A 27,514-nucleotide genomic window follows, 5' to 3' on the forward strand; every position below is an offset into this window, starting at 1 on the left:
CACACTACGCCCTAATGGATTAAAATCCTGCAGCGCCCGCAAGGTCCCCCTGCTCAAGAAGGCACATGTACAGGCCCGTCTGAAGTCTGCCAATGAACACCTGAATGATCCAGAGAAGGCTTGGGAGAAGGTAATGTGGTCAGATGAGACCAAAATCGAGCTATTTGGCATCAACTCAACTCGCCGTGTTTGGAGGAAGAGAAATGCTGATTATAACTCCCAAGAACACCATCCCCACCGTCAAGCATGGAGGTGGAAACATTATGCTTTGGGGGTGTTTCTCTGCTAAGGGGACAGGACGACTTCACCACATCGAGGGGAGGATGGACGGGGCCATGTACCGTGAAATCTTGGGCGACAACCTCCTTCCCTCAGCCAGGACACTGAAAATGGGTCGTGGATGGGTCTTCCAGCACGACAATGACCCCAAACATACGGCCAAGGCAACAAAGGAGTGGCTCAAGAAGAAGCACATTAAGGTCATGGAGTGGCCTAGCCAGTCTCCGGACCTTAATCCCATAGAAAATCTGTGGAGGGAGCTGAAGCTTAGAGTTGCCAAGCGACAGCCTCGAAACCTTCAGGATTTGGAGAAGATCTGTAAAGAGGAGTGGACCAAAATCCCTCCTGAGATGTGCGCAAACCTGGTGACCAACTACAAGAAGCGTCTGACCTCTGAGCTTGCCAACAACGGTTTCTCCACCAAGTACTGAGTCATGTTTTGTTTGGGGATCAAATACTTATTTCACTCGATCAAATGCAAATCAATTTATAACTTTTATATAATGTGATTTTCTGGATTTGTTTTTTGATATTCTGTCTCTCAATGTTAAAATAAACCTACCATAACAATTATAGTCAGTGGGCAAACTTACAAAATTGGCAAGGGATCAAATAATTATTTCCCCCACTGTGTGTATGTGTATGTATGTATATATATATATATATATATATAGGTGTGTTATGATGCTAACATGCTAAGCTGAGATCTTGAACATGGTGCATATTATACCTCCATGTTAGCATGCTAATATTAGCATCTCACTCAAAGTGGCAAACAGGATTTTCATTCATACACAGGTCTGATAAGTTACTATTTTGTTGATTGAATTATCACAGTGGTGATAGAACCTACTGATGGAAGTATTGCAATATTTATGTATTTGGAGTGTTATGAACTGGGAATCTGTGGCGACATGACCGAAAAAAAAAATGCTGTTTTTTCTCCATTGAAAACACAAAACATGGAGCTATACACATAATTCTGAAAACTTGAAGCTTATGAATGAACGATGAGGCTCCAGACTGCTGAACTCTGAGCACAATATCATTATTTTGAATTGAATAGAAATTCTAAAACCAAACAGGACTGAACGCCTAAGCTTCATGTCTTTCCTCATGAAGCACTCTTAAGTTTATGAAAACATTTTTCTGTATGTCATTTTAAAAGAAGACTCTCAGCCATCCAAAAAGTAGGAGTTTTAGGTCAAAGGCAACTTGAAATCTTAAGAGTTTGAGATTTTGGGAAATACTGTTAGATGCTTTCTAGCAAAGAGTTAGATCAGAAGACTCATCCAATTCTCCACCAAAAAACCAAACAATTAGTGTATTTCCCAAAATGTCGAAATGCTCCTTTAACAGTGTTTCTGGTCAGATTTCGGCGTGGACAAGCAGCAGAGTGGTGTTTTTTTGTTTTTATAGAAAATTTTATTCAACATACATTTTCCAGCAAAAAGGCAATATACAGGAATAGTTGTCGTACACTGCTGCTACACTGAGGATTTTAAACTGGAAAAGATCAAATTAAGGTGTGATTCTGCAGGTTATCTTTGTACTGCACTTTTTAACAAGACAAAACCAATGCAGTTAGTTTTGAAAAAAAAAATCCAGAAGTAACAGAAAAAAATCGTCAATGGTACATCAGGAACGCAAAAAAAAGAAAACCCTACACACAAGAAATATGAACACCTGGCTCCTTCTGTACCCAACAACAAAGGCGTGTTTCTCTTTAATTTTACACGTTCATATTTTTAAATATACAATTCTTAAATGTTGTCTTTACAGAGCCAGCTATGCACTATTAGGGGAGCATTCCATCTGTGCTTTAAAAGAAACAAAAGAAAGAACGAATTCATAGGGATTAAAGTGTTTCTTACAATGCTGGTTTTGTCTCTACACAATCTTCAAACCAGTGTCTGCAGCTCTCTAGCAAGCACAGCGCAGTTACTGCTCCCAACCACCAGGGGGCGACAAGAGAGAAGATGACGAAGCTCGTGTGTGTGTGTATGTGTTCGTGTGTGTGTGTGTGTGTGTGTGTGTGTTTAGAGGAGGAATGACTGAGCAAGACATTAAACCCCTCTGTAAAACAAAAACAAAGGAAGAGAAAGCTAAGGGGGTAATGTCCGTGCATGTGTGTGTGCGTGTTCCTTTAAAGTCACTGAGCAACTCAAAAACAACCAAAATGTACATTTGTCAGTCCTGAGAAACCTCTGACATTAAGTGCCTACGTGCAAGATGAAATACAGACAAATATCCTCCTTATTTTTTTTCCCCCATTTATTTTTAAACAGATGCTGTGGATTGTTATTGTATTATACAAGATCTGCAGAAAGACAAAAAAAAATATGAATTCATTTTTCCTCCAACCAAACTAAGTGAGAAAGAATTGCGCGTAAACTCGGAAATACTTGCTTTGTTGCACTAAAAGGATGGGAGCAAGAAAAAATATAAAGAACCACATCAGGGTAACTAGTGAGCCTCAGGATAGACGCAAGTTTGCAGCTGCAAAAAAAATGACCTTCAGGTCCTCTCCGCTCTTTTTTTCTGTCAGTTAGTCCTCGAAAAACATCCTTCCATCCAACTTTCCACACAGCAGCACAACGCCTCTTCAAACAACTCTTTATTTAAAAACAACCCCCAAAAAAATCGGAAGGGGAAAAAATGCCGGTGAGTGTTGGGAGATGGAAACAAAAACTAAGTCTAGAAATTCATATATGTATGTATGTATGTATATATGTGAATATATATATATATATATATACACACACACACACACATATACTTTTAATTATACTGTGACCCACATCCTCTCTCCTCTCCGCTTATTTTATATTAAAATCCAATTTCACTTCCTGACGGGCAAACAAACAAAAAAAAAAAAAAAAACAGGCAGTCAACAGGTAGAGAAGCCAAGAAAACAAAACAAAAAAAAACAACCGAACAGCCTCAAACATGGAGGGAGACGATTGAAAAATAAAATAAAATAAACAACAAAAATCAACAGTCAGGAGGTGGTTGGTGCAGTTTATTTTGTGGTTTAAGGATATTCCGTCAGCTGCAGCAAGATCCGAATCGCTGAAGACATAGTGTCGGTGTAGAGCTGTAGAGGTGTCCAGGCAGGGTGTCAAAAGTGATGAACGCACACATACGCACGCACACACACACACGCACACACACACAGTCTCACACACACAAACACACACACGGTCGGTTACAGTCTGTGGTTATGGTGTGTTAAAGTAGGGAGGGAGGAAGGCGGAGCAGGAGGAGGAGGATGGAGGAGGACAGAGAGGAAGGGCGGGCTGCTTTTTAGTTGTGGATCTTGATTGCTTTCTCCAGGTAGGTGTAGCGACCTCTCTTTGGAGCTTTGTTGAAATGATCCAACCCTAGCCAGGGGCGCGGGTGGGACATGTTACCTGGAAGGAGATGCGTCAGAGAGGTCATTACACATCAAGACTCCCTCTCAACGTTATCGTCTCTTTGATACGGATAATTACTTCCAACTTAATGCTGATAAATCTTTGTGTAGTGACGGCCTAAACAAAGCTTTATGGGTTCAGGCGTGCTCAGAACAAAACAAAAAAAAGCAGCATGGATGCCAACATGGCGGGCTCCGGGGAAAAAACAAACCAATACAAGCAAAGTAAAGTGATAAACCTGACACTGGTGTGGGAAGGAGACAGGATTAAAACATGGAAATGTCATAATGGCAGATTTTAATCTCTCCTCTGTCTCGGCGATCACAAGGTTAAACATACAAGTAAGATGTTCTGATTAAGAAGCATCTAGTCGGAATGTTCTCATTTTCATTGGCCGACGCAGTGAAGTGCCGCATGATGACACACTGGAAGTAAACATTTTGGCCCGGAGCCTTCTGCTGTGAAAACGCAGCGGCCTCGTTTAAATGATTGATCTACCAGGACCGTCCCTGTGATGCATTTGCATGCTTCTGTTTGGTTGTAGCCTGATGAGTCAGTCACGATATGAGATACTGTTATCACCATAATTGTCAGAGGAAATATTAGAGTTTCTACTATTATTAATCAGAGTATTTCTTATACAGCTAATGAGCTTTAAGTATTTATTATCAGCATCAACTATATGCAGTTAGTTTGTATAGTGAAACGTTTTGCTACTTAGTCTTACTTAGTGTTTGTATGGGAATAGGGTACACAGACAAAGAGACAGAGAGAGAGACAGGAGGACAGAGAGACAGAGAGAGAGACAGACAGACACACAGAGACAGAGAAGGAGAGAGAGAGACAGAGAGAGAAAGAGAGAGACAGAGAAGGAGACGGAAAGAGGGAGACGGAAAGAGAGAGATACAGACAGAGAGAGAGAGAGATACAGACAGAGAGAGAGAGAGATACAGACAGAGAGAGAGAGAGATACAGACAGAGAGAGATACAGACAGAGAGAGATACAGACAGACAGACAGACAGACAGACAGACAGAGCGCCCCACTACCAACTGTAAACTCCTCCCGGCTGAGTTTAAACCCTTTTGGTCCGGATTAGTACATCAGCTAGTTAAGTTTTTCTACCTTGACTTGGACATAAAGGGGTTAATTATGATTATCTGAAAGATGTTAGAACGTATTCAAAGTGTTGGACCCCTTTGCAGTAACTTTGACGGCATGCTTTGCAAATTTGATATACATCTTCTACAAGAACTCCCTGGTCATTTTGTAAAATCCAAAAAGCTTGATTTAAGGCTGGATGTCAGTTCTGTCTCATGGCTCTTCAGGTAAATGGCAAATCTCTCTCACAGACAAAAAAACAAACCGGCGCGCGGACACGTTACATCAGGACATCATAGATATCGTAGCTTCTATAAACTGTACTGTTATGAAACCTTGACGATATGTAACCATGGTTATGGCAAGAATCGGTTAATCCCGACATCCCTGGTTATAGCCTGTTGCTCTCCTGCAGTTACTGCCTCTATAACGGTGACATAACGGCGGTTGTGTTAAGCAGCAAATACCTGGCTGTGGTTCAAAGTCCTTCAGGTTGACCTCATACTCGTCTTCAGTGATGTACTGATGCCGGCCCATCATCACGATCGCAAACTTGAACTGAGAACAAACACACAGAAATGCATGTTAGTTGACAGCTAACCACTGTAAAACATATTCAGACTGACTGGTTATATGGAGTTCTGCCACTGCATAGTCATTGTATAACACATTAAACCTTACTGTATACAATGCTATGCAGAAACTAGAACTGTTATTGTGTAATTTAATGAAAGGTTTGCAGCAATTATTCAACAGAAAACATTTAAAATGCATTCAATACAGTCAGTTTTCTCCAACAGAGCGGGGTTTTGTACCTTCTCAAATTCTTTCTCCTGAATGTCCAGCATGGCCTGAATCCTCCTCATCACCTCACGAAATGACTCACCCTGTGGGGCCAAACACAGAGCATGCAGTTGAGTATCCGAGTAATACATCATTGTTAAGCAAACTAGAAAGACACGTGTGAAGAAACAAACACACACCTGTCTGATCTTGAGCAAGAAGGGGATCCCGAAGGTGCCGAAGACTTCCTTGTGGAAGTGAGCGACAGGGATCAGCATTTCACTGTCCTTGTCCAGGTCCACCTGGTCCAAAGGAATCTCCTGAGAGAAGGAAGAGAATAAGGAGAGAGAAGAGATTTAGTTTATGTAAGTTACTAACTTTAGAGGAGGCTGCTGCAATGAATGGCTACAAAATATGACCGGAAAGGCAACCGGAGTGTAGTTATCTTAAAAATGAACCTGCTGCTTTAAAGAACATCTTCAAAAATCCTGTTGTTGTTGACTTCCAGTGGTTAAAGTTTTCACCGTGCTGCATTGATGCACTCAGTGTGTGTGGTTGGTACAACCAAACACCACCGTTAGTGTAGTTAAAGTTATAGCTGTACTGAATAGATTTGACATTTCAATCACAACCTTAACACTCAAATTCTAAAATCAACATTAAATATTTTGTTTTCATTCTGTTTAAACCCAGTATTTCTGCACAGTTGCAGATACAGTGTAGGTTTCTGCGTAGGATTTTTAGCGACTCCTGTGATCCAAACGTTTCCAGTAAACACATAGCATTGTAAAGCCACAAAATGTATTGAAAAAAGATTGGACAAGATCATACTATGACGCTTTAAACTTTGAAAAAACAACATTTTAACTGCCGTCCAAATAAGTTTTGCTCTCCCAATTGGAACAGAGGCATGCATCTGTTTTACATGTATATAACAATAACAATCTAATTTTTTTTTTTTTTTTTTGAAGACGACGACATCAACTAAAATTGCAGACAGACATTCAAAACCACAGTTTAAGTTAACATGAGACTTTCAGCCAGAAGTTTGGTGGTTCAGATTGTTTTAAATTTATCATTTTCGGATTATTTTGAAGAAGTAAAACCCTGAAAATGGCTGCTGCCAAAGTGCCTGCTTGTGTAGACAAACGTAGCGGACCGGATCATAAAGTATAACAGTGTCACGCTGCCGGGCCTGTTAAGTGGAGGAGTGACTAAAGGAGGAAAAATAAGTAAGACTAGAGGAGAAACTAAAAACAGACACATGTGGAAGGCCTCACATACACACATACCTCTATTCTGAAGGTGCGGCTGGCAGCCGGAGATAAACATTCTAGCAGCTCGTCCTCCTGGTGAACCCCGATGATTTTATAGCTTACTATCTCTAACAGCCTGCAGGGGGAGGAGAAGGAGGAGGAGATGCAGAGGGAGACAGGATTAATACTCCACAGCAGCTTTTTCAAAGACAGACTGGTTTCTCAGAGCATAAAATCCCATTAAACAGGGGAATAACATAAAAACTGGTCTAGAAAAATATTAATTGGAAGCAGATGTTAAAATTCCCGAGTTGTTGAAGAAGACATCTTTATAAAAAATGAGATGAATTAGCAGGCTGTCTTTGCTGTCTTAGATTTGAGGGCATGAAGGAGGTAAAAGGCTGGTATTGCTGGGTCATGATTTAAAGTACTCAATAAAATCTTTAATGGGCATTTGCATGACAAAAATATTAAAAGTTTATCAAAATCTAAAAATGACAGCCAACAATACTGGCTGTAATTGATCACCTGTATGACAGCGTTTTCACCACAGTGAAGACATTTTGAAACCACGGTACAGTTACTACTGAAACTGAGCAGTAGAGTTGGGAATGTGTTTCCTATGAAGGTGAATTACCAGTTTCTTTGTTATGTTTAATAATCACTTTCATAACGTTTCCCATCAAATGCCAAATTTCTGCAGCTATTATAGCTGTTTCAAAATAAAAGCTTTAAAATGGCTTGTCATTGTAATTAAAATGATCAAAGATTAAACCATATTTCGGTCAGATACATTGAAACGCATGACACTGAATCAATGTAACACACACACGCACGCAGTGTTTGTACCTGAGCTTATCAGAGCCTTTTTCAGAGAGCTCAACTGCCTTTTTACATTCTTCCAAAAGGTCCCGCACACAGCCGTGCTTGTCAGGGTAGAGGGTGATCTCCTGCAACAAACACACGTGCACAGTTTACGTCTGTGGTGGAGTCACACAAAGGTAAAGCTCTGATTGTGTGTAGTGACATATTGCTCAGGGGGAGAAAAGGTGTGTTACCTCCTCTCTGAACTGGCTGTTGAGCCATATGGATTTAAAACTCCTCCTGTTTTCAAAGTCTGTTATCTTCATCTTTAACTGTGGACGCATCAAGAAAGAGAGAGAAACAAACAATCAGCTTCATGTGCTGCATTCAGGAAGCTGTGATCAACACCCTGTGATCAAACGTGTTGTCATAACACCGATCACACAGGTTTCATTTAGAATTTAATTTGTTCATTTCTTGTGTGAACACAATACAGCAATTTCCGTTTGCAGAAGAATCTCCCTTCACACTTATTTGCTACAAATAACTTTATAAACTGCCAGAGAGAATGAGGTGCTAAATGTTTTTTTAGAAAATAATACAATGATGGAAGATGAACACCCGGCTAATTTTTTCTCAAGGTTTTTCTTTTCTGAAACAGGGACACCTACCTTCTCTGACAGCAGCATAGGGTGGCTTTAGCTTTGTTAGCTTAGCAATGACCCTCTAGTATGAACTAAGCCACATCATAACGATCATTTGGCCTGGCTGGAGAACACGCCTCACTGTATGATATCTACTGGTTTACTTTATAGTCATAATGAAACTGTTTGGGCATTAAACATTCAAGAAAGCATCTTTGATAAGAAAGAAAAATGATACAGTATGAATCAGACCTCATTCTGACAGAAGATTAAAAATCATTTTTAGAAGAAAAAACGCACAATAGGAAATATTTATGAACATTGAAAGTAGGCCCGCAATTATTTTCATTATTGATTAATCTGCCAATAGTTTTCTAGGTTAATGAATTAGTGGTTTGGTCTGAAAAAACATTATAAAACACTAAAAAGGGCCAATCACAATATCTTGGTGCACAAGTTAAAGGCCATTAAATGCCTTACTTTCTCCCACCAACAGTCCAAAAGCCCCCAAAATGAATTTAATATAATGTAAGAGCAAGAAATGCAGCAAATTCTCACATTTGAGAAACTTCAACAAGGTCTGAATGAAATAAAACATCAGCAACATGAGAAACAGTGAGAAAGAAAAAGACAGATTACAGGAATAGAAACATAATTGCTACCCTTTTTGGCACACAAGCAGCATTCAAGGGCCAAAATATACTTCAGAAAACTTGTGGGAAAGAAAAATCATATACTAAACAGAAAACCCCCAGTCCCAGAGTTGGCAAATCTTTCCTACCTGCTGATAGTAGAGTTTCTTGGGCTGCCGAGGTTTGAAGAATTGCAGCAGGTCCCGCAGCGTTCCCTCATAGTTGTGTCTGAGAGGATTCCCTGGACCGTCCCTGTACCTGGCCACCACACCACCAGGCAGGGGGGGAGGACGACCAAGGGGAGTGAAGAAGAATGACAGGAGAAGAGAAACAGAGGATGGAAGAAAGAAGAGGAGGAAGAGAAGAGAAGAGAGGCAAGTGGACAGGGAGAGAAAAGAGGGAGAAGACGGAAACAGAAGGGGGGAAGACGAAAAAATTCAGCGAGATGCAGAATAGAGGAAGAATGGAGGGGGAGAGAGGAGGACGGGAGGGAGGCAGAGTGGGAGGAGTTAGAGGAAAACAACAAAGAAAGGTGGGGGGGGACAGGTTACGCAACATTTCTACTGACAACTGCAAGTAATCAAATCAGAGGCAAACATGACACAAGCTGTGAGAATGAGAAACGTGTTTAAATGTGCACATGTTTCTTTTTATACGTCAGGACTTTGTTTGTAAAAGGGTAAATATTGAAAGAAGTATTGACATAAAGATGGATATATGTATATGTGGTACTGAAACCAGTCCTTTTTACTTTCTTTTTGTTTAATTATAATTCATATATTCATTATTTATCTTCCATGTCGTTCTATGATACAATATTTGATGGCTATTTTCTATCTCAATAAAAAGAGAATATAAATAAAAAAGAAACAAATTGCATCAATTCTAACACAAATTAAACACTGAAAATTAAGTTTTTATGCTTTAAATAGGAATAATCAGTCCACAGCAAAAGCATTAAGCATTATAAAGGGAGAGCTTTAGCTTTTTGTTACAAAACAAACTGAAATTGTCACTTCAAGACTATTATCTGTGTGTGTGTGTGTGTGTGTGTGTGTGTGTGTGTGTGTGTGTGTGTGTGTGTGTGTGTGTGTGTGTGTGCGCGCACGTGCGTGCTGATGAGACAAGCCTCCTACCCCTGTGACTTGAAGAACTGCAGCAGCATCGGATCTGTGTTCAACCTCTGCGCTACTGTCTTGGCCACCTGACAAACAAACAACACAAATATTAGAGGGGAACTCCACAGGCTGTGTTTACCAATAGGAAATGCCAAAAGGGGAGACTGCAAACATACTGAAATTACATCTCAAACATTCATTAAATGGTGCCTAAATGTCTCGTACCTGAAAATAGTTCATGCGGTTAGACAGCGTGACGACGAAGCCCGGGTCGTTATGGATGGTCTTGTCACAGAATATGACGTCCACCCGGTGGTAGAGATCCCGGAAATACTCCTTGGCTGTAGGCAGCTCGCTGCTGTCGTTCTCTGGGTCGTCCCTTTAGGATTAGAGGAAGGAAGGAGAATGGATAAACTGAGGATCAGTGTTGACGGGAGACGGCAGAAAAAGCCAAGAAGAGTGAAGAATTGGTAGTTGGAAATTGTATGGAAAGGGATTGAGAATAACAGATCATTTAACATTCAAACAATATTTCTAACCAAGAAGTTCCTTTTAAACGCACACACGCTCTTCTCGTAACCCCTCTCCACTCCTACCTTAGTTGTTTCTCTGTATTTCATCAGAAATACTGAAGAGCCAAGAGACATGCAAGTACTCTGGCCAGCTCCCTTATGTAATATATGGACAAGGGGTCCAGTGCAAAATGGAATAATATAAGTGCAGGTGAAATTAAACTTTCTTGTGTCAAACTAAGGTTCAGTTTTACTTTTAAGTGTTACCCATACTGCAGTATTTGTAGGTGCTTCACTTCCATAGACTGTAAATGAGCTCTACTAGTTGCCAAAAACTGCATCAGGCAGCTTTGATCATCATGTTTGTCCTGATATAATGCTCACAGCTAGATTCACAACAACTCAGCCATGCTGCAATTAAAATTATATTGAGATATAAATAAGCTCTCACTGCGCTCCCCAAATGTCATACACACAAACAAAATTGCACTTACTTCTGGAAGACAATGATGTCCCCGTCCATGAGCTCATCCAGGGCCTTGTCCAGAGAGACGTCATAGTCCTGTATCCGCTCCGTTAGATTGGGCTTTACTTCCTGTAAACACACAAGGCATCGTGGGAAATGAAGTCAAAATGAAGCCATCAGGTAAGAGTATATAGTTAAGGATGTGTAAACGTGCAACTACAGAAGTGTTAGGAGAAAGAGGCATGCTGCATAGGACGGTGTGAAAGTGTGCACAGGAGAGTTTGTGTGCCAAAAAGAAGAGCATACTGTTGTGAAGGAGCGAGAGAGGAGTGGGAACAAGTGAGAAAAAGGCAGCGGAATGTGCCAGCAAGCGAGCGCTACATAAATAGATCACCTCATAGAGGATAAGGCTAGTTTCCTGCTGAAACCCTGCTCTCTCACACATGACTGGTAGAAGGTCTCCTGGTTACAGGGCGAAAAAAAAAAGAGCAACAGAAACACGAGTTAAAGTCTTTAAGTTCCAGGCATTTTTATGTAAAGTGTAACAGCGTGTTAAGCTCAAAATAGACTTGGACGTTGCCCCCACTTACTTATTTTGCAGGATATAGGTGTGTAGATATGTCCACAATAATTTAAGCTTCTGGTTTTGGGGTCATACATCTTCAAGAACAACATGACATCATCTAAAGAGAAAGAGACAAAGACATTGTTGCTACAAAGGTGGACACCATAACAAAGAGCTTAAATGACGTCAACTAGAAGTTCTTAACTTTATAGGGCTACTCAAGTTACAAACAACAACCCAAACCTACTCCTATTATAACATTTGTCAGCATTTACCACAATGTTAACAGCAACAGCCCGGTGATCATAACCTGTGTAAGCAGCATTTCTAGTATTTCAAGTTGCAGTTAGTCCGTGCCAACGCAAACTGAATGCAAAGCCAGTTTGAAGCAATACAACTTTGAAAATGAAATGGAGGAATGATTGAGACTGAGCTGAGACATTTGCACCTAAAAGAACAAGTCCCTGAGCTCTAAATGTCAAACACCAATAACAAAATAATGTGTGGAAACGCTGCATAAACTGGGCGGTGTGACGGTTGATGTGTGGGACTTACGGTCTTTGTCAAACTTGGGTAATGTGGCCCCGCTGGCAGCCATCTCTGGATCAACTGTCTCCAGAAATATTGTCCAGGGGTTCTCGTTGTCGCTTAAGTCGATCATCTGGAACGCAAACATGCAACAACTTTGAAAAAACAAGATACATATTGCAGACGAGTGGCCCACAATCTTTATAAACACTGAAGGGAGCTGTAAGAATCAGTAGCTCTGTGCACTGATAAGTCTTTAGGTTACTTTTGTTACTTAAATGAAATGTGTCCCAGAACTATATATGTATTGGATGCACAGTAATAATACACTGGCAGCTTCTCACCTGACTTTAGGTAAATCAGTAGAGAGAAAAAGTTTCCCAAAAACACAAACCCGGGTTACACCCACAATCCGGTCATGCAGACTCAAACACTCACCGACTTGTTGCAGTCAGCCTCGTAGTCGAGCATGGCAGGTCGCTTGGTTCCATTGCTCCGGGCCTGCATGGGCCACAGCCTCATCTGGTCCTGTGGGAAACCCTGCAGCCAATCAACAGCAGAAGTTTAATTTAATTTGCACTTGTAAAAAGACGAACGGAAAAAAGCCAAAAAGGTGTAAAGTAGCAATATCGTGGGAGAAAATCAAATCAAGCAGATGAGAGGACAGTATGAAAGGAGAGGAGGTAAACAGTCAATCTGAGGGATCTAAATTACAACCATTTAGCTGCATTTTGAGACCATTTAATACAAACAATTTAACTATTATTTATATATTCTAACCAAGTCAACATGGTAGACTTATCAACTGTTGATCAGTGGGAGGAAGAATTAGGGGGAGTGTCTATTCACGTTTTGTGGCCTAGCTAACACATTATAGGCAAACAGGAAAAACAACGAGCCTTCTCTCTCTCATACACGTTTAAAACACAGTGACTGGGTAAACAGTGCATGAAGGATAAATACAGTTCAATAATACACTAGTTGCGTCCAAGCAAGACAACATCCAGTCTTTCTTTTTCTCACAAACACACACACTCTTGAGTCTCTCACCATGGTCTGGGAGAGGGTCTGGACAAACTCCTGCAGCGTGGAGCTCTTCAGGACCTTGAAGACAGTGTACTTCACCTTCTCCTCGTCGTACATGTCGTTGCCCTGATGACCACAGAACTGGTCCTCTGTTACTATCTGTCCAGAGGAGGAAGACAACGAGAAGAAAACAACCTTAGTGACTGAAATAAACTGGATGCAGGGAATGAAAGTGAGAACTCTTGGGGTCCAAACTGCAGTGAAGTGTCAGATCACTGTTACTGCATTTATTAGTATTTTTGTTTTCCACAGATTTAAAAACAGCAAGAGGAATGTCCATATGTTGACCACTGTTTTAATCATCAAGGAGTAAGCAGTCAGTAGGTAACTAAGGGCGCATAATAGACTTTTCAGATTTGTTTTAGTGACCCTGTCATACAAAAAACAACTGAGATCAGCTGCTGAGATCAGTTTCAACACATAAGAAATGCAGTCTCCTCGTACTGCCTGTGCAGAGAGAAGTTATGAGGAGAAATTAACCATTTGTCCTGACTTCATACTTGGCTAAAGTATATAAAGCAATGTTTTCTTTGTATTTTTTAAATTCAAGGTAAAATTGCAATGATGGAGTGCTAATGAACCCCCATAATAGTTCTGGTAATTCAGAACAGAACAGAACATAGGTATGTTCAAATCTGCTGATCAAGTAAAAAGCAGTTTCTGTCCAACTATGAAACATATCTCACCATTTTTGCAAGTATTTTCATGTTAAAAGTCAATTAAAAGCAGCACAGTTTCATCTAGTCTTAACTGCAAAACCTGTATCTGGTTTGATAGATCATACATAAAGATCTTGGTATGGTTGTATCCAACAACACGATACGCATCAAGTCCCATCTTAATTTTCTTACTCTTAGCAGTTCTGCACTCCTGCAGACTTAATGTAATGAGCAGCACATCACAGTATGCAAGACCAAAGCCTGCAGGGAACCAATCTGCTGGTTTGGCTCCAATAGTGCTACACTGTTGTACCTACTTGTCTAACACTGCAAAAAAATGTGAGGAAACCTTCCAGGTTCTTACTCTACATTCCAGTCTGTGAAACTTAAAGCCCAGATGGCAGATGCATCCTCTTAACACTCACTATTCGCACTTAGCAGCTTGCACCAGCAAAGTGTGCAACTTCAGCACTTAAAATAGCAGTCCCGGTTTCCTACCTGGACCTGCATGTAGAGGTGAGCCTCTTGGCGCTCCTTCCTCTTCTGTGCCTCCACCCGTTTCTCCTCCTGCAGACGCTCCACCAGCTGCTGGGGGATGTCCACGTCAGTCATTGGCAGGAGCACCTCGCCTGGGACACGAGGAGAGATGCGAGTGAGGATCATCGAGGGCAGTTCAGTAACAGTTGTGTTTATTATAGTCCTTAAGGCATTAAACTGACTGTCATTGTTTAGAACTCAGTTTAACAAATGACAAAGTGGAAACTGGAATTACATTTTCAAATATATGTATGTAGTAAAGTGGGCCGATATTGAAAATACACCCACTGACGATATCGCTTTAAAAGAAAACGATTTTCAAAATCATCGTCCAAAAAAAAGAAGCTTAAAATACAATTATCTTTGGACTGGAGAAGCACATGTTGCAATTTACAGAAGCGCTTACAGTGTACAGTAAGTGCTATTCTATACAAGGGCCCAGTGAGATCAATGGAGAAAAAGCCTCTCGTCATATTGCCAGGCTTTGTATGTGGTGCTGTACTTAAGGACAGATCAGCTTGTGCAGTTGAGGAGAATAATTCATGTGTTAATGGGAAATAAGGAGAACCAGCTTTTGCCAGAAAGGCAAAAGGAGAGGAGTACATCACTTACTGAGCTTGGACTCGCGGATGTAGACCAACATGTATGCGTTGGTGCAGTGGCGCACTGAGAGGTCGTCATCGTGTCCGCCGTAGTTGTGCTCTATGGCCTCCTCCTTGGTGCACCGCGACACCACGTCATCATCAAACTTACACCACTAGAGAGGAAGAAGGAGGGGGAGAGAGTGGCCATGGAAGGAAGAAAAAAAAGAGAAAACCAGAGAGCACTTAAGACAACCGTTTATGTGGATCTTTCAATGAACCCCAATGCTAACATTCATCTTATCATCTTGTGTTATAAAAGCTTTAAACTTCCCATTGTCCTCTTAAAAAAGGATGACTTGTACAGGAGTGCTCAACCTTTATCAATCTCTGTGTGTGTGTGTGTGTGTGTGTGTGTGTGTGTGTGTGTGTGTGTGTGTGTGTGTGTGTGTGAGAGAGAGAGAGAGAGATGTGAGAGAGAAAGTAGGTTTTTAGATGTACAAATACTTGGAATTTGTGGATTTAATACTGCGTGGTAAAAAAAAAAAAAAAACAGACAATACAATGCTTGAGCCTTAGTGCTTAAGGTTAAATCATGTCACATGCATTGTCAGCGGTAAAAGCTGGATTCTTGTTAGTCATACTTCTGACTGGTGGTATTTATTTATTATGTAGCTTATTCAACACTGGTCTTGACATCAGGTGGTTAGATGCCCTTCTCTCAAGTATCTTATCTAACTATTAATTGTCATCTTTGAATCCGAGTAGGAGGCTCAGCAAATGCTGCACCTGATATTTAAAAAGGGAAAGGTCATGTCTTGTGATGCGGGGTTGTATAAGGATACTTAGACATTGTAACATCTACAGTAGATGGAGGTCTACTGCCCACAGTTTGGTACAGTGCATCCTCGACGGTTGTCAACGCACTGACTATGTATGGAAATATTTGTCACTTAATAACTGGCAGCTTATATTCTTTATCTCGAAAAAAATAATATTCTATGCATAAAATATGTAAATAAGTAGAATATAAATAGCTGTAGTTCCACATTATACTTGAATGTTTCTGCTTATCCATGATCTGACCTTTAAGGTCTACATAGTAATGAGATAAAAAACTCTAAGGCTCATTTTCAATGTGGTGGAAGATACAGCTACTATAAAACACATTTACTTTTAATGTCTTTTTTGTATTAAATGTAATCAATAAATTGAGTGTAGTGAGTGTGTAGATCTCATATCTGAAGAAGTTGAGCACCCATTAGATTTATAGTTTATACCACATAATGAAAACAACTGGCAGTAATATAAATGCAGAAAGTCCCACCCTGCCCACAGAATCTTTGGTGTAAGGTGTATAAAAAAAATTGTCCTCACTATTGGTTCCTTGACACTCACTTTGCCGTCTCCTTTTGGGTTAAGATAGACGACGTAGTGACCGCCGTGGTTGTCCCCGCTGTGCACAAGCACGGCATGCAGGATGTAGTTGGCCGGGTCCTTGGAGTCTGTCTTCTGAAGGAACTCGTCCAGGGGTAACTGATCCGGAAACTCAAACCTGCAGAGGAAAGAGGACGACGGAGAAGGAGAGGAGCGATTAAGCACATTAACATGAGGAACAACATATTTATGAGAGTTCAAGCTGTCATTATTTCAATTTTCAACTGCGACTGCGACTGCATATCCACACACTCTGGATGTGCGTGTGGATACTTATACGGAGCCTTCAGGGGGCCAGGTGCGGGCGGCAGTGTCACAAGGATGACTCAGCGCTTGTTGAGACGCTTCAGGGGAAAATTAACTATTCTGGACGGCTGCGTGCATGTTCTGAAAGTGTCACATTATCCTGGTGGATTATTAAAACACCATTAGCTACCGAAAAGCTTTTCACAGAATGATACCGCCCGCAGGAAACCCTCTTAGTGACTTTCACACTTGTTTTAGTGCAGGAGGTCAGGGAAAGCTGTTCAGAGAGCACCGGCTCGAGTGACGTTTCTGGAAATAGGCTGCTCCTCTAACCTATGTGATTATGGACCGGACCTAAACCTATGTCTAACCACCGGCGCATAGTGTGACAAGGAGAGATCTGATTCAAGGAGTGCAATGTATGCGTTTGTAAAGTGATATACAAGTAACCATCATGAAGTTTGGTGTTTTTGTTCTACCTGTCGTTAATCTTGATGTTTTGGTCGGTCTGTGGGTCGTACATGAACCTCATCAGCTGCAGATGGAGGATCGGAGGGAAGGTAAGGAACTTCACTCCCTTCTCTGCTTCCTGTAATACAACAAATGTGTCAGGCATCTGGTCAGTACATCCCATTTACATTCATTGTTATTAACAATTGTAGCCTTCAAATTTGACAAAATTATTGGTTTAAAAAGAGCTTATATACAAATTAAGATAAAGCCAAACGAATAAAATTAAAAAAGGTAAGCAAACTAAAATAAACTCGAACAAATAAACACATAGTTCATTTAGTTCCAGTCACTGAAGCTTTACCTGCAGGCCATGCTCTCCTGCGTCGTATTTGTTGTCGCCATCTAACTGTTCAGTTGCAACATAATCTTTGAAGGACTCGAAGACTGAAAATAAGCAGAAAGCAAAGATGAGATCAAGATAAATTCCATACTGGTAAATACAAAAACATTTCTTGTATTCTGGAAAATAGAAGTTAAAAAGACTCTTGGAGCAGGAAATACAACATCTATTCAATGAATGAGGAAATGTCAGGGAGAAAATAATCTGGTGCTTATGTTGGTACTCACTGTTCTTCTTTCCTTTTATGCTAAGCTGGATGTCATAGTAGTCCTCTATCCGCTCTGACCGGTAGTCCACATGCTTACACTGGATATATGACTAAGGAGAAAAACAGACACGGGTCAGATTGTTCGAGACAATTGCTTCTTTAATAATATACTTACCTGCTTTAACATACTCGTATTTGTTTACTTGTTACATAGTTTTGTATATTTTCATATTTCTATTTTTAAATTATGTCTTTAGTATTGCACTGTGTTTGTTATTTACTGTACGCACCAATTAATTAACTAGCCAAATTCCTTGTATGTGTAACGTGCTTTGCAATAAGCAACTTATTATTCTGATTCAATTGGCAAGTCAAACATATTATTTCTAAAAAAGGGTCACGTCTTGATTTGACCTATTCTTAAACTGACCTTGTTCCAGGCTACATCAGTTAGACTGTACTCACTTAGACTACTTCACATTATCATTCAAATTTACAGCAATATTTACATTGATGCATGCTGCGCTGGCTTTACTCTGCACTATGTCACTTTAAATATAACTCAGGATAGACTTCCCAACAACTATACAAAATGTGGGTGAAACCACGAGGACAAGTCAGACAAGAAGAGCTGAAGATAAAGAAAACTTACCACCATCTTTCCTCTGAAGAGTTTGGGGATGGTTCCCTCAACACAAGTGCCTTTCATTTTGTTCTCCACATTGTCCAGGAGCTGAAACACACGCACACACACACACACAGTATGTCAGTAATGATTCATCATGCATACACACCCACATTCTTTGAGAGAGAATGAGAGGACTCACCACTCTGCACAGCTCCTGTACATCATGTTGCATGAAGCTATCTAGTGTTTCCCATCTTCACATAGGAAAAAGGAAACCAGAGCAAGGTAGTTAGATACAATACTCACTGATATATTAAATATGTGTTGCTGGTAACCATTGAAAATCCTACAAAAAAATATATTAAAAAGTCTTTAAGTGTCAGAAATCATCTGGACTAAGAAATGGGAGCTGGCATCAAAGAAGCAAACCAAATCATGGGATATCCTACAAATTAGTGCAAAGAGCTTTCTGATGTTTTCAAACTGAGAAAATGCTAAAACATCAATGTTTTGAGCATTTCAATACAAACAAGAAAATACAGATATATTATAGCAACATCCATGTCGCACTTTAAGGACAGCTGAGCCATCTTTAATGAACGTCTACACTACCCGAAGGACTTGGTGAGTTTCTTGGTGCCGACAGGTTTGTCGCTGTGTTGCAGCTCGTAGAAAACCCTCTGCAGTGCCAGGGGGACGCTCTTGGACGAGTCATCTCCCTCTGTGGGCATCATGTACACCGCCTGGGAAGAAAGTCGGGAGGATTCACACCAAGATTAGTTTTAGTCAATAATACTCTTATGATGAAAATACTAATTTTCACTGTTTTAAACTTTGCTATTTTCATGACAATAATAATAATTCACAATTTTAGAGCTCCTGCTGGAAAAAGCAATAAAATAGCAGTGGCACTATGGTTAATTAAAGGGCAGGGCTCCAGAATGCAACCATTTGTTGCACAGTGCTCCTAAATGTTTTAACTAGGAGACCAGTGCGCCCTGCAAATAGGCCCCCTCGTTCTTTTTTTAATTCAAATTATTATCATATACATCATGTGAAACACCAGGAGGGAACAAGTGTGTGTATTTGAGGTGGCACTAATTGCACCGCAAACCACAATTGCCTATTTGAGAAATGGCCCTCAATATTTTTTACATGTCCACATGTTGACAAAAACAAGCAAACACCCACAGAACTAATGCCCTAGTGCACACATTTACACATTAAATAAACAGAATTATCTGCACTAAACTAACATGTAAAATACACTCCGTTTCACACAAAGAAACCCTTGAACGCACACATGCAAAGATAACCCCGTACCCGTCGTAGCTGGTTGGTGAAGAACAGTGTCTGTAGCAGGCTATTCATGTAGCAGGTAGCTCCCTGGTTCTTTAGTCCAACATAGCCTGTGTGTTTCTTTGAATCCCATCTGGTAAAAGAGAGAAAGCTGATGTTATCGTCATATATATCCTAAAAAGAAAATGAAACCGGTGGGACCATCGTAGAAAAGCCAACCCAGAGAGAAAAGACCCCAGAGAAGATTAAGAGCTACGTACGCCACTCCGTGTGGGGCGTCTGCCTGGACATAGACTTCAAATGTGACCTTGTCATCATCGACGAAGCCCCTCTCTGGATCAGTCACATCCTGAAACACAACACCACCAAGACAGTTAATATAGATAGGAATAGATGGAAGCAAACGCAGTTACTTTTATTATAAATAAGAGGTCCTCCTATGTTTGTCTTCCTCTTCAACAAAAAAGCAAATATTTCTCTGTGTCTGTACTTACACTCCAGGACATGAAGTTGGAGAAGCCCCAATCATTCTCTTTGTGGAAGAACAGGTGACTGATCCTGCGGCTGAAGGACTTCTCGTCGTCTTTGTAGTTGATGATCTTCAGCATGGCCTGTGCGTGGCACGACCATGACCTGAAACAACAGAATCCAGAAATCTTTTAGGGACTTTTGAACATTGCGCAACAGGACATATTAAAATGATTTTACCATATTACTTGACAGAAATGGATCTAGTTGCAGATTGAACACATTCTGTTATTGAGGAATTCTGCAGCCCTCATGTGGGAATGAGCCGTCTAAGTGGGTGTTATTTAGTTAAGATTCTGAAAAACTATAAACTTGATCCTTTGTTTTTCATACAATGTAATTAATGTGTGGCCAGCTTGATGCAATTCAGAGCCAGTAGGTTTTGGACACAATTTAGCAATTCCTGAAGCAAGCAATTCATTGTTTTAGACAATAAAGATTTAATATTCCTAAAACAAAGACCACATAAGTGAACTGAGACCTTGATTTATTGCATCTATAAAGTAACAGAAAACAACGACCTGAGGTTAACAGTGAGTCAAGTCAACAATTTAACATAGTAACTATTTCTATGATCAAAAAGCGTGAGTGGTGAGAGGCAATCTTTGAGGACGTTTTTAGGGTGGTGTCATCTTAAAATATGAGAACAGACACGTGAAGCTTCATCCGAAAACCTCAATGTTTGAATGTAAGCGGGAAAAAAAGGCCTCTGGTACAGCCATAATTAAAATACACAAAGCGTGTTTCTTTTTTGGAGTGAAAAGCGATATTGCTCCCATGCCCCGATGTGTACCAAGGACCATCAACAGTTTCAAGTGTTTGCCTATGTGTATCTGCAATGTCCCCCAAAATCCCTCGTCCCACTAAGACACCTACGTGGAGTCTGACTCTGCGTTACACTGCAGGAAGAAGCCCACGCTCTTCTGGTGTGGCCGGTCGGGGTAGAAGCGCGGCATCACCATTATCTTCCATGGAAGGTTCCGGACAAAGCAGGACGGGCTGAGCACAGACTCACTCAGGCGACTGAAGCGCTCTACTACGAAGCGGAAAGTCGCCTCTGACCGCCAACTGGTATCTGTGGAAAGATGGGAGTGAGACAGGTTAAAAAAAGAAAGAAAAAAAAAAGAAAGGGGGGCAGGTGAGATGGTGGACAGATTTCCTCCAGCTTTCAAGCTCAGGTGCAACAGGTCAATGGATACAACTTAATGTGAGACTAAACCCCAGAGCCAATTAGCTGATAAGAAGTTCATAGGATCATGTTAAACTTGGATCAGTAAAAAGGACATTTCACAGCACAAGCTTCGAAACAAGCAAAAGTGTGGACACCGAGAATAGGTTGAGCCAGGTCTGCATTCTCCTGTGGTATTTTTTGTTTACTTTGAAACGCCCTAAACTAATCAAGGCATTTTGACAGCCTTAATGCGAGTGTTTTTTTGCAAAGGTGCAAAGAGTTTGTAATCGTGTGTGTTCGTGTAAGTGCAGATCATCCTCACCATCCTCCATGTCCTCCTCTGTGTTGTTGTGTCCATCCGCCATGGCCACGTTACCATTGATCACTGGGTTGGCCGGGATTCTTGGAGGGTCGTCTGTGTCACCAGCTGTACAAATAGAGAAACACTATAATACGACTGTATGGTTGTAGCATAGGTAGCAGGCTAGATACTTTCTTCAACTGTAGGAAAGCTGAAAAACGCCTTTGCTTTGCCAAATGTGACTTCAACAAGTCAAAAATAAAAAGGTCAGATTATACGACCAATATCTATACAATATGGCATTAAGACATTTAAAAAAGCCACACACAAAAAACACAATGCCTACTCTTACATTTGTATTCAATGTCATCTATGTTTACCAGTCCTAATTGAGTAACAGCAACAACTATTTAAAACTTAAAGTTGATACAACAGACAATCTGCTGGGTTACTTTCTTACTACCATTGAACCCTTTTATTTCCAGAAAATGTAAAAATATACAAATCAGAACTCATACCTATATATTCTAACAATACTAGAAATTATGGGAAATTTGAGGAGAGGCAAGTCAAGTTCTTAAAAGCCTTATTTTGCCAAGTTTCTGTGAATATGTGCACTTTTTAAAGAGCAGGACAGATTTAAAATCTCACTATTACCATAATCATTTATTACATAAATACAGCATCAACCAAGATCAGACATTTTTCTGTGTTAACTACTGTCTCTATTTGTATCTCCTGCATCTCCATACATTTAATATAGATCCTGCCTGGTCATCACCCCTTTCATACATTTCACTGGGAAAACCCTGCTGAGACAGCATGACATGTCGTCTTTCCCAGTCTGTATGTCCGAGCGAGAACGTTTGTGTTTGTCTGTGTGACAAAGACCGTGCAACACTACAGTAGGCTGGGTAATTATGGACACAATGCAGGATTAGGCTGCAAGTCATCGCTCAAACAAAAACACGCACAGAGGACAACAATTATCCCTTCAGAATAATGAGGCGGCTCTATATAGTCTCATCTATCAAAACACACTGATAACAGATGAGCTTGGAGTAGACTCCAAGGAGTGAAATCTGCCTGCATCCTGTGATGATGGCAATAATGCAACAGAAGCCAGACTTAACTGTTACAACAGCATTGACATGAGAACTCAGGCATACGTCTCCAAACATGTTGTCAATATGCCACTTACACTGTATTTCACATGTATCTGTTATCATTGTCTTCCTCCAAGCTGACAGATGCAATGGTGTCAGTTGTGTGTGTGTGTGTGTGTGTGTGTGTGTGTGTGTGTGTGTGTGTGTGTGTGTGTGTGTGTCTCTCCAGGTAACGTTGCCTCCAGGAGACTGACCTCGTTTCCTCAAGTGGATTACACAGTGCTAATGGGGTCTGTCAGTCAACTCCATGACAACTTCTTGTCCCGCCCACTGTGTCGGTCTATCCTGAAAACCTCTGAGAAGTACTTCCTAATGTTTGATGCCTGCAATCTGCACAAGCCGAAGCTTGATATGGTTCCAATAATTTCATATATGACAAAAACACACCACTCAAACTACCCAGGTGTCTGGTAGGTGGAAATCCCAAGCATCTCAACACGTTGATTTATTCATTAATATTTCCAAGAAGCATCTCAGTAATTGAATACTTTCTATGATTACACTACAACAGTACCAGTTAATAAAAAGTGCCAACAAAGTATTCCCATCTTTCCTCATTTTTCAAAGTCCACAGCCTATGGATTGAAATCAACAAATAACAATAAACATCAAGAGAAATGTTCTCCTATGAGCTAACTGTATGCTAAGCTAACAGAAAAACAACTCCAGATGTGTCTTTAACCTACAGCACCAAGGTTATGACAGCACAGCTGAACCTAGACTTTGAAACACTAATCCATTTGCATCTTAGCCTTTAATTTTGTCCTATTAGACAAACTGGATTTTATAAGAAATGTATACGTTTAGAAATCGTTGTTTGCAATAAATTTCCTAAACGCCGTGACGAGCATTAACGCTGGATTGATTGTTTGGCAGCATCAGCCCAGCATCCTAGGAAGATTGCTGAAGCAAAAACGTATAAATGGCCGAGACATGTAGAGCAGAAGCTGGATTAACCCCACTGCAACCGTGTGACGCCACATGCCATAAAGGAGCTGTGTCATGCGTTTCTATAAGCAGTAAGAAAAGAGTTTATTATGTCAACTTGTTTTCACCGTCCTTGTAAGGCTGCAGTGCACTGGGAATGAATCCAACAAGGGTGAACCAGCAACTAAGGGTGAGGAAGTCTGGTGAGTGCACCTGCCACTAGTAAGACAAAATGATTATATATTAATATATATATATAAATATTAATATATATAAATAAATGATGCCCAATGCTGTTTCTACATGCTTATTTCAGCAATATAAAATAAGCTATGCCATGTGTGCAGGCAAATAATGAGAAACTATGTTTGTGCCAAAAGATAATGAAATCCCTGGGACCAAATGACGCAGTGATGCTGGAGGCTTCCCCAGACAAACACCCTGTCCAGAGCTGCCACTTTCCTGTAATAAAAAACAAAAACAAAACCAGAAAATGTTGCTGGGTCTGGTCCTCTTGAGTGCGAAACGCTCACTTAACCACAACCTAGATGGTCCTGGCTACAAAAGCTCAAACAATAACAGAGATCATTAAAGATGGCGAGCTCCATGCCGTCTGCTCGTCCATACAATGAAGCAGCAAATCCCCGCGCTGCCTCCGTGCGGGGCCTGGTTTACCGCAGCGACGACCACCGTCAGCAGCCTGCACCTCCACACGCACAAAACACAGTCAAAACATGAACACAGTGTACATGTTGGTGCCTGGTTGTCACCTGCTCTGCTGGCATCGCTTCACTTGTCCCACAGTCGTTTCAGCAAATCACGACCCGACGCATCTGCGTTAGCCACCTAGCCACTTAGCTCCTTAGCCACCTAGCTAGCTAGCCATATATTCACCTCACAGGGAGCCGTTGTTATATAATAAACTCGCTTGCTATCATGAATGCTAAATAATTAAAATCATAAAAAACAAAAAAAAACACCCAAATATGCGTGTTATAACGGTGTAAATCTATTTAAAAACAGGTGGGAAACGACACAACGTGAGGCCGGAATCCAAGGCCCGCCGCTTGAGCAACACCTGAATCGAACGTTGCAAAATACGCGCCGCCATTTTGGAACGCCACACACCCCCCTGCGGCTAACTAGCATGCTAGCCCGCGAATGAACGCAACGAGGTGGGCCTTGATGCTAACGGACTAGCTTTAAATTATAATAATAATTAGCCGCCTCGCTAGCAGGACCAGGTTAGAGCACGTAAAGGAGACAGCCGTAGTTACAAACATATCATACTCACTTTACATCCGAGGGGCCAAACTGACAGAATCTACCCGGTTAACCGACTCCGTTAACGGGGCTCCGCAGGCCCGCAGACACGATGCTAACGGACTATATTCTTGGAACGCGCCGGCGGAGTGTTACACAGATCTGTAATTAATTTCACCCCCCTCTCTCTCTCTCACGTCAACAATAAAAACTAATAATAATCAATTTAAATCACACAATTAATGACTGTAAAACACACGTGTCAATACGTGATTAATTAATCCCCAGCGTTAATTGCGGGACTGTTTACAAACATGTCAGTGGTGTTTTTATGAATGAACTACAAGCTGAGAACTAGTTATTTATGAATGATGGCTCATTTGTGTTGTATTAATAAAAAAATAAAAAATAAAAAAAATAAAGTGAGTATTTGGGAATGAGGTCAGCACACACACACACATATATATATATATATATATATACACATATATACACACACTGCTGCAGCGGACTCACACTCAGCAGAAAGGTGACCCGGCTGTCCGCGTCGGGCCTTCGTGTTTACCGTAAAGTAGTGCGCTGTAGCAGCTCCACGCATCTCCCGTGCGGATGTTTAAATCACCCCAATAATAAGCTGTAAAACACCCCCTCCTCCTCCTTCTCTCCTCTTACCCTCCATCTCCATGTCCTCCGGCTCGCTGAGCTGCTGCTCGCCGGCTTTCTGCTGCTGCGTGTGGTGGTGGTGGTGGTTCATGGCGGCGGTGGCTGTTGTTGTTGTGGTCGTGATGCGGCTCTCCCTGCTGTCTCTGGCGGCCTCGACCTTGTCTGGGGTCGGCTCGGCGGCGGAGGGGAACCGGGCTCGGTGGATGGAGTCCGGGGTGCAGGGGGTGGTGGTGGAGGACTGCGGCCGGGTCTCGACCTCGGCCTTGTGGGGAGCGGGCAGAGAAACGCGGACGTATTTGCTCGCTATTCGCCCAATCTCGGCGCCGGTGGAGGTGTTATTAGTTGCACGATGCACCCTCCCTTACTTGTTTTTTTACCCCGTGCAACTTGGGGCTGCAAGACAACGCAATGCACAAGCAAACACAGTCTCTGGTGCTCAATATGCAACAATGAAAACACTGGTTCATCAACAACAGTGTCTGCGGTAGCCCCAGTCCGTGTGCTCCTCCGTGTGTCCCTCGTCTGGGGAAGAGCGGAGGAAAAAGCTATCCATTCAAACCAGTTTCCACTCCGGAATTAGCACTGGTGTTGGTGTGTGGAGATGCGAACCAAATGAGCACACAATCGGGGCCGCTGACGCCTCTGTGCATCCCCCTGTGTCGCCTCTGTGTCCGCCTGTAAACCCCGCTCCTCCCGTGGCTTGTGATGTGTTGGGTCTGAGGTAAATCTCAAAATGGCGGTCGCGCTCTTCTCTGAAATGTCACATCCGCATGGAGATCTAAACACTGGCCCATCCCCGCACGGGTTCGCATCCATGTAAAACGATAGGGATCAGTGTGTGTGTGTGTGTGTGTGGGACACAGGGGGGATGAAACATTAACCAACTATTATTATTATTGTTATTATCAGATGGATGGGGATTAGAGGAATGACAGCACATGGCATGCACGCAATCAGTCTGGACGCAGAGACAAACTAAACTACTTACATGCATGATTTAAAATTTTTTTTTTAACTTTAAATATTTAACTTTTTGTTGAGCAATGTTAAATAGCTGCAGTTATGCCTGCAGATTTAAATATGTTGTGCAAAACATGAGCAATTAGGCATTTTACCATTAAAACTATACATTACATTACAGTCATTTAGCAGACGCTTTTATCCAAAGCGACTTACAATAAGTGTATTCAACATAGGTATTCAAGAGAAATACTAGTCACCAGAAGTCATAAGTGCATCTCCTTTCTTAAACAAGCATCTAAGAGCATAAACCAGAGCAAAAGTACAGAAACAAACTAATACGAATACAATAAGTGCAGAAGACTTATACGAATACAATAAGTGCAACAGACTAATACGAATACAATAAGTGCTAAGTGGAAGGCTCAGGGTACAATACACCTGAAGCACATACAAACAAATTAAACTAAATTGAAAAAAAGAACAATAAAAGCACACACATTTTACTGTAGGGTCATTCCTCAAGTAAAACACAAATGCAGGATTTTTACTCCAATGCAATATTTTTACATTGTGCTACAGAATTTATAGGCTACTTTCCACTATAAGGGACAGCCACCTGATGGTGGTAGCACATCTATTCAAGTTTTTTCACCCTAATTTGCTCGATTTACTTACTACTTTTACTTGTATATACTTGCTTATTTATTTATTTACAAGTTGATTACAATTATTTGATTGGATTAATTGTTATACAGCCTGGTGTTGTGATGTACTTCTAATACTGTATTAGGTAATTTGAGCGGTATTGAGCAATTTATGTTTGAAACAAGTTTGTACTCCCCCACAAACAAAATATTTTCGCTGAATAAGGTCAAAGAAGTGTCATTTTAAAAGC

At 41.1% G+C, this 27,514-nt stretch overlaps 1 protein-coding gene across 4 annotated transcripts; it reads right to left on the reverse strand.

Moving 5' to 3' along the window:
* Nucleotides 1-1,711: 1,711 nt before the first annotated feature.
* On the reverse strand, nucleotides 1,712-26,454 carry usp7 (ubiquitin specific peptidase 7 (herpes virus-associated)). 4 transcript variants are annotated; one of them, XM_054607002.1, is made up of 31 exons: nucleotides 25,666-26,454; nucleotides 21,659-21,763; nucleotides 21,042-21,240; nucleotides 20,132-20,270; nucleotides 19,898-19,986; nucleotides 19,662-19,770; nucleotides 18,951-19,081; nucleotides 18,538-18,592; nucleotides 18,363-18,443; nucleotides 17,730-17,820; nucleotides 17,464-17,546; nucleotides 17,129-17,238; nucleotides 16,344-16,521; nucleotides 14,998-15,142; nucleotides 14,347-14,477; nucleotides 13,154-13,288; nucleotides 12,542-12,643; nucleotides 12,131-12,236; nucleotides 11,601-11,693; nucleotides 11,405-11,472; nucleotides 11,039-11,139; nucleotides 10,258-10,411; nucleotides 10,051-10,118; nucleotides 9,064-9,166; nucleotides 7,893-7,970; nucleotides 7,684-7,784; nucleotides 6,871-6,970; nucleotides 5,779-5,898; nucleotides 5,611-5,682; nucleotides 5,263-5,353; nucleotides 1,712-3,692 (listed from the first exon to the last, which is right to left on the reverse strand). In XM_054607002.1, the coding sequence occupies exons 1-31, from the start codon at nucleotides 25,745-25,747 to the stop codon at nucleotides 3,586-3,588; spliced, it is 3,327 nt and encodes a 1,108-aa protein (XP_054462977.1). In that variant the 5' UTR covers nucleotides 25,748-26,454; the 3' UTR covers nucleotides 1,712-3,585. The 4 variants fall into 4 exon arrangements, with proteins under 4 accessions (XP_054462977.1, XP_054462976.1, XP_054462979.1 ...); XM_054607001.1 differs by having other exon boundaries at nucleotides 9,064-9,172; XM_054607004.1 differs by lacking the exon at nucleotides 25,666-26,454 and adding an exon at nucleotides 25,025-25,126 and having other exon boundaries at nucleotides 9,064-9,172.
* Between the last annotated feature and the right edge of the window lie 1,060 nt (nucleotides 26,455-27,514).

This window comes from Anoplopoma fimbria, chromosome 11, assembly GCF_027596085.1.
Source record: "Anoplopoma fimbria isolate UVic2021 breed Golden Eagle Sablefish chromosome 11, Afim_UVic_2022, whole genome shotgun sequence".
Taxonomy (NCBI): domain Eukaryota; kingdom Metazoa; phylum Chordata; class Actinopteri; order Perciformes; family Anoplopomatidae; genus Anoplopoma; species Anoplopoma fimbria.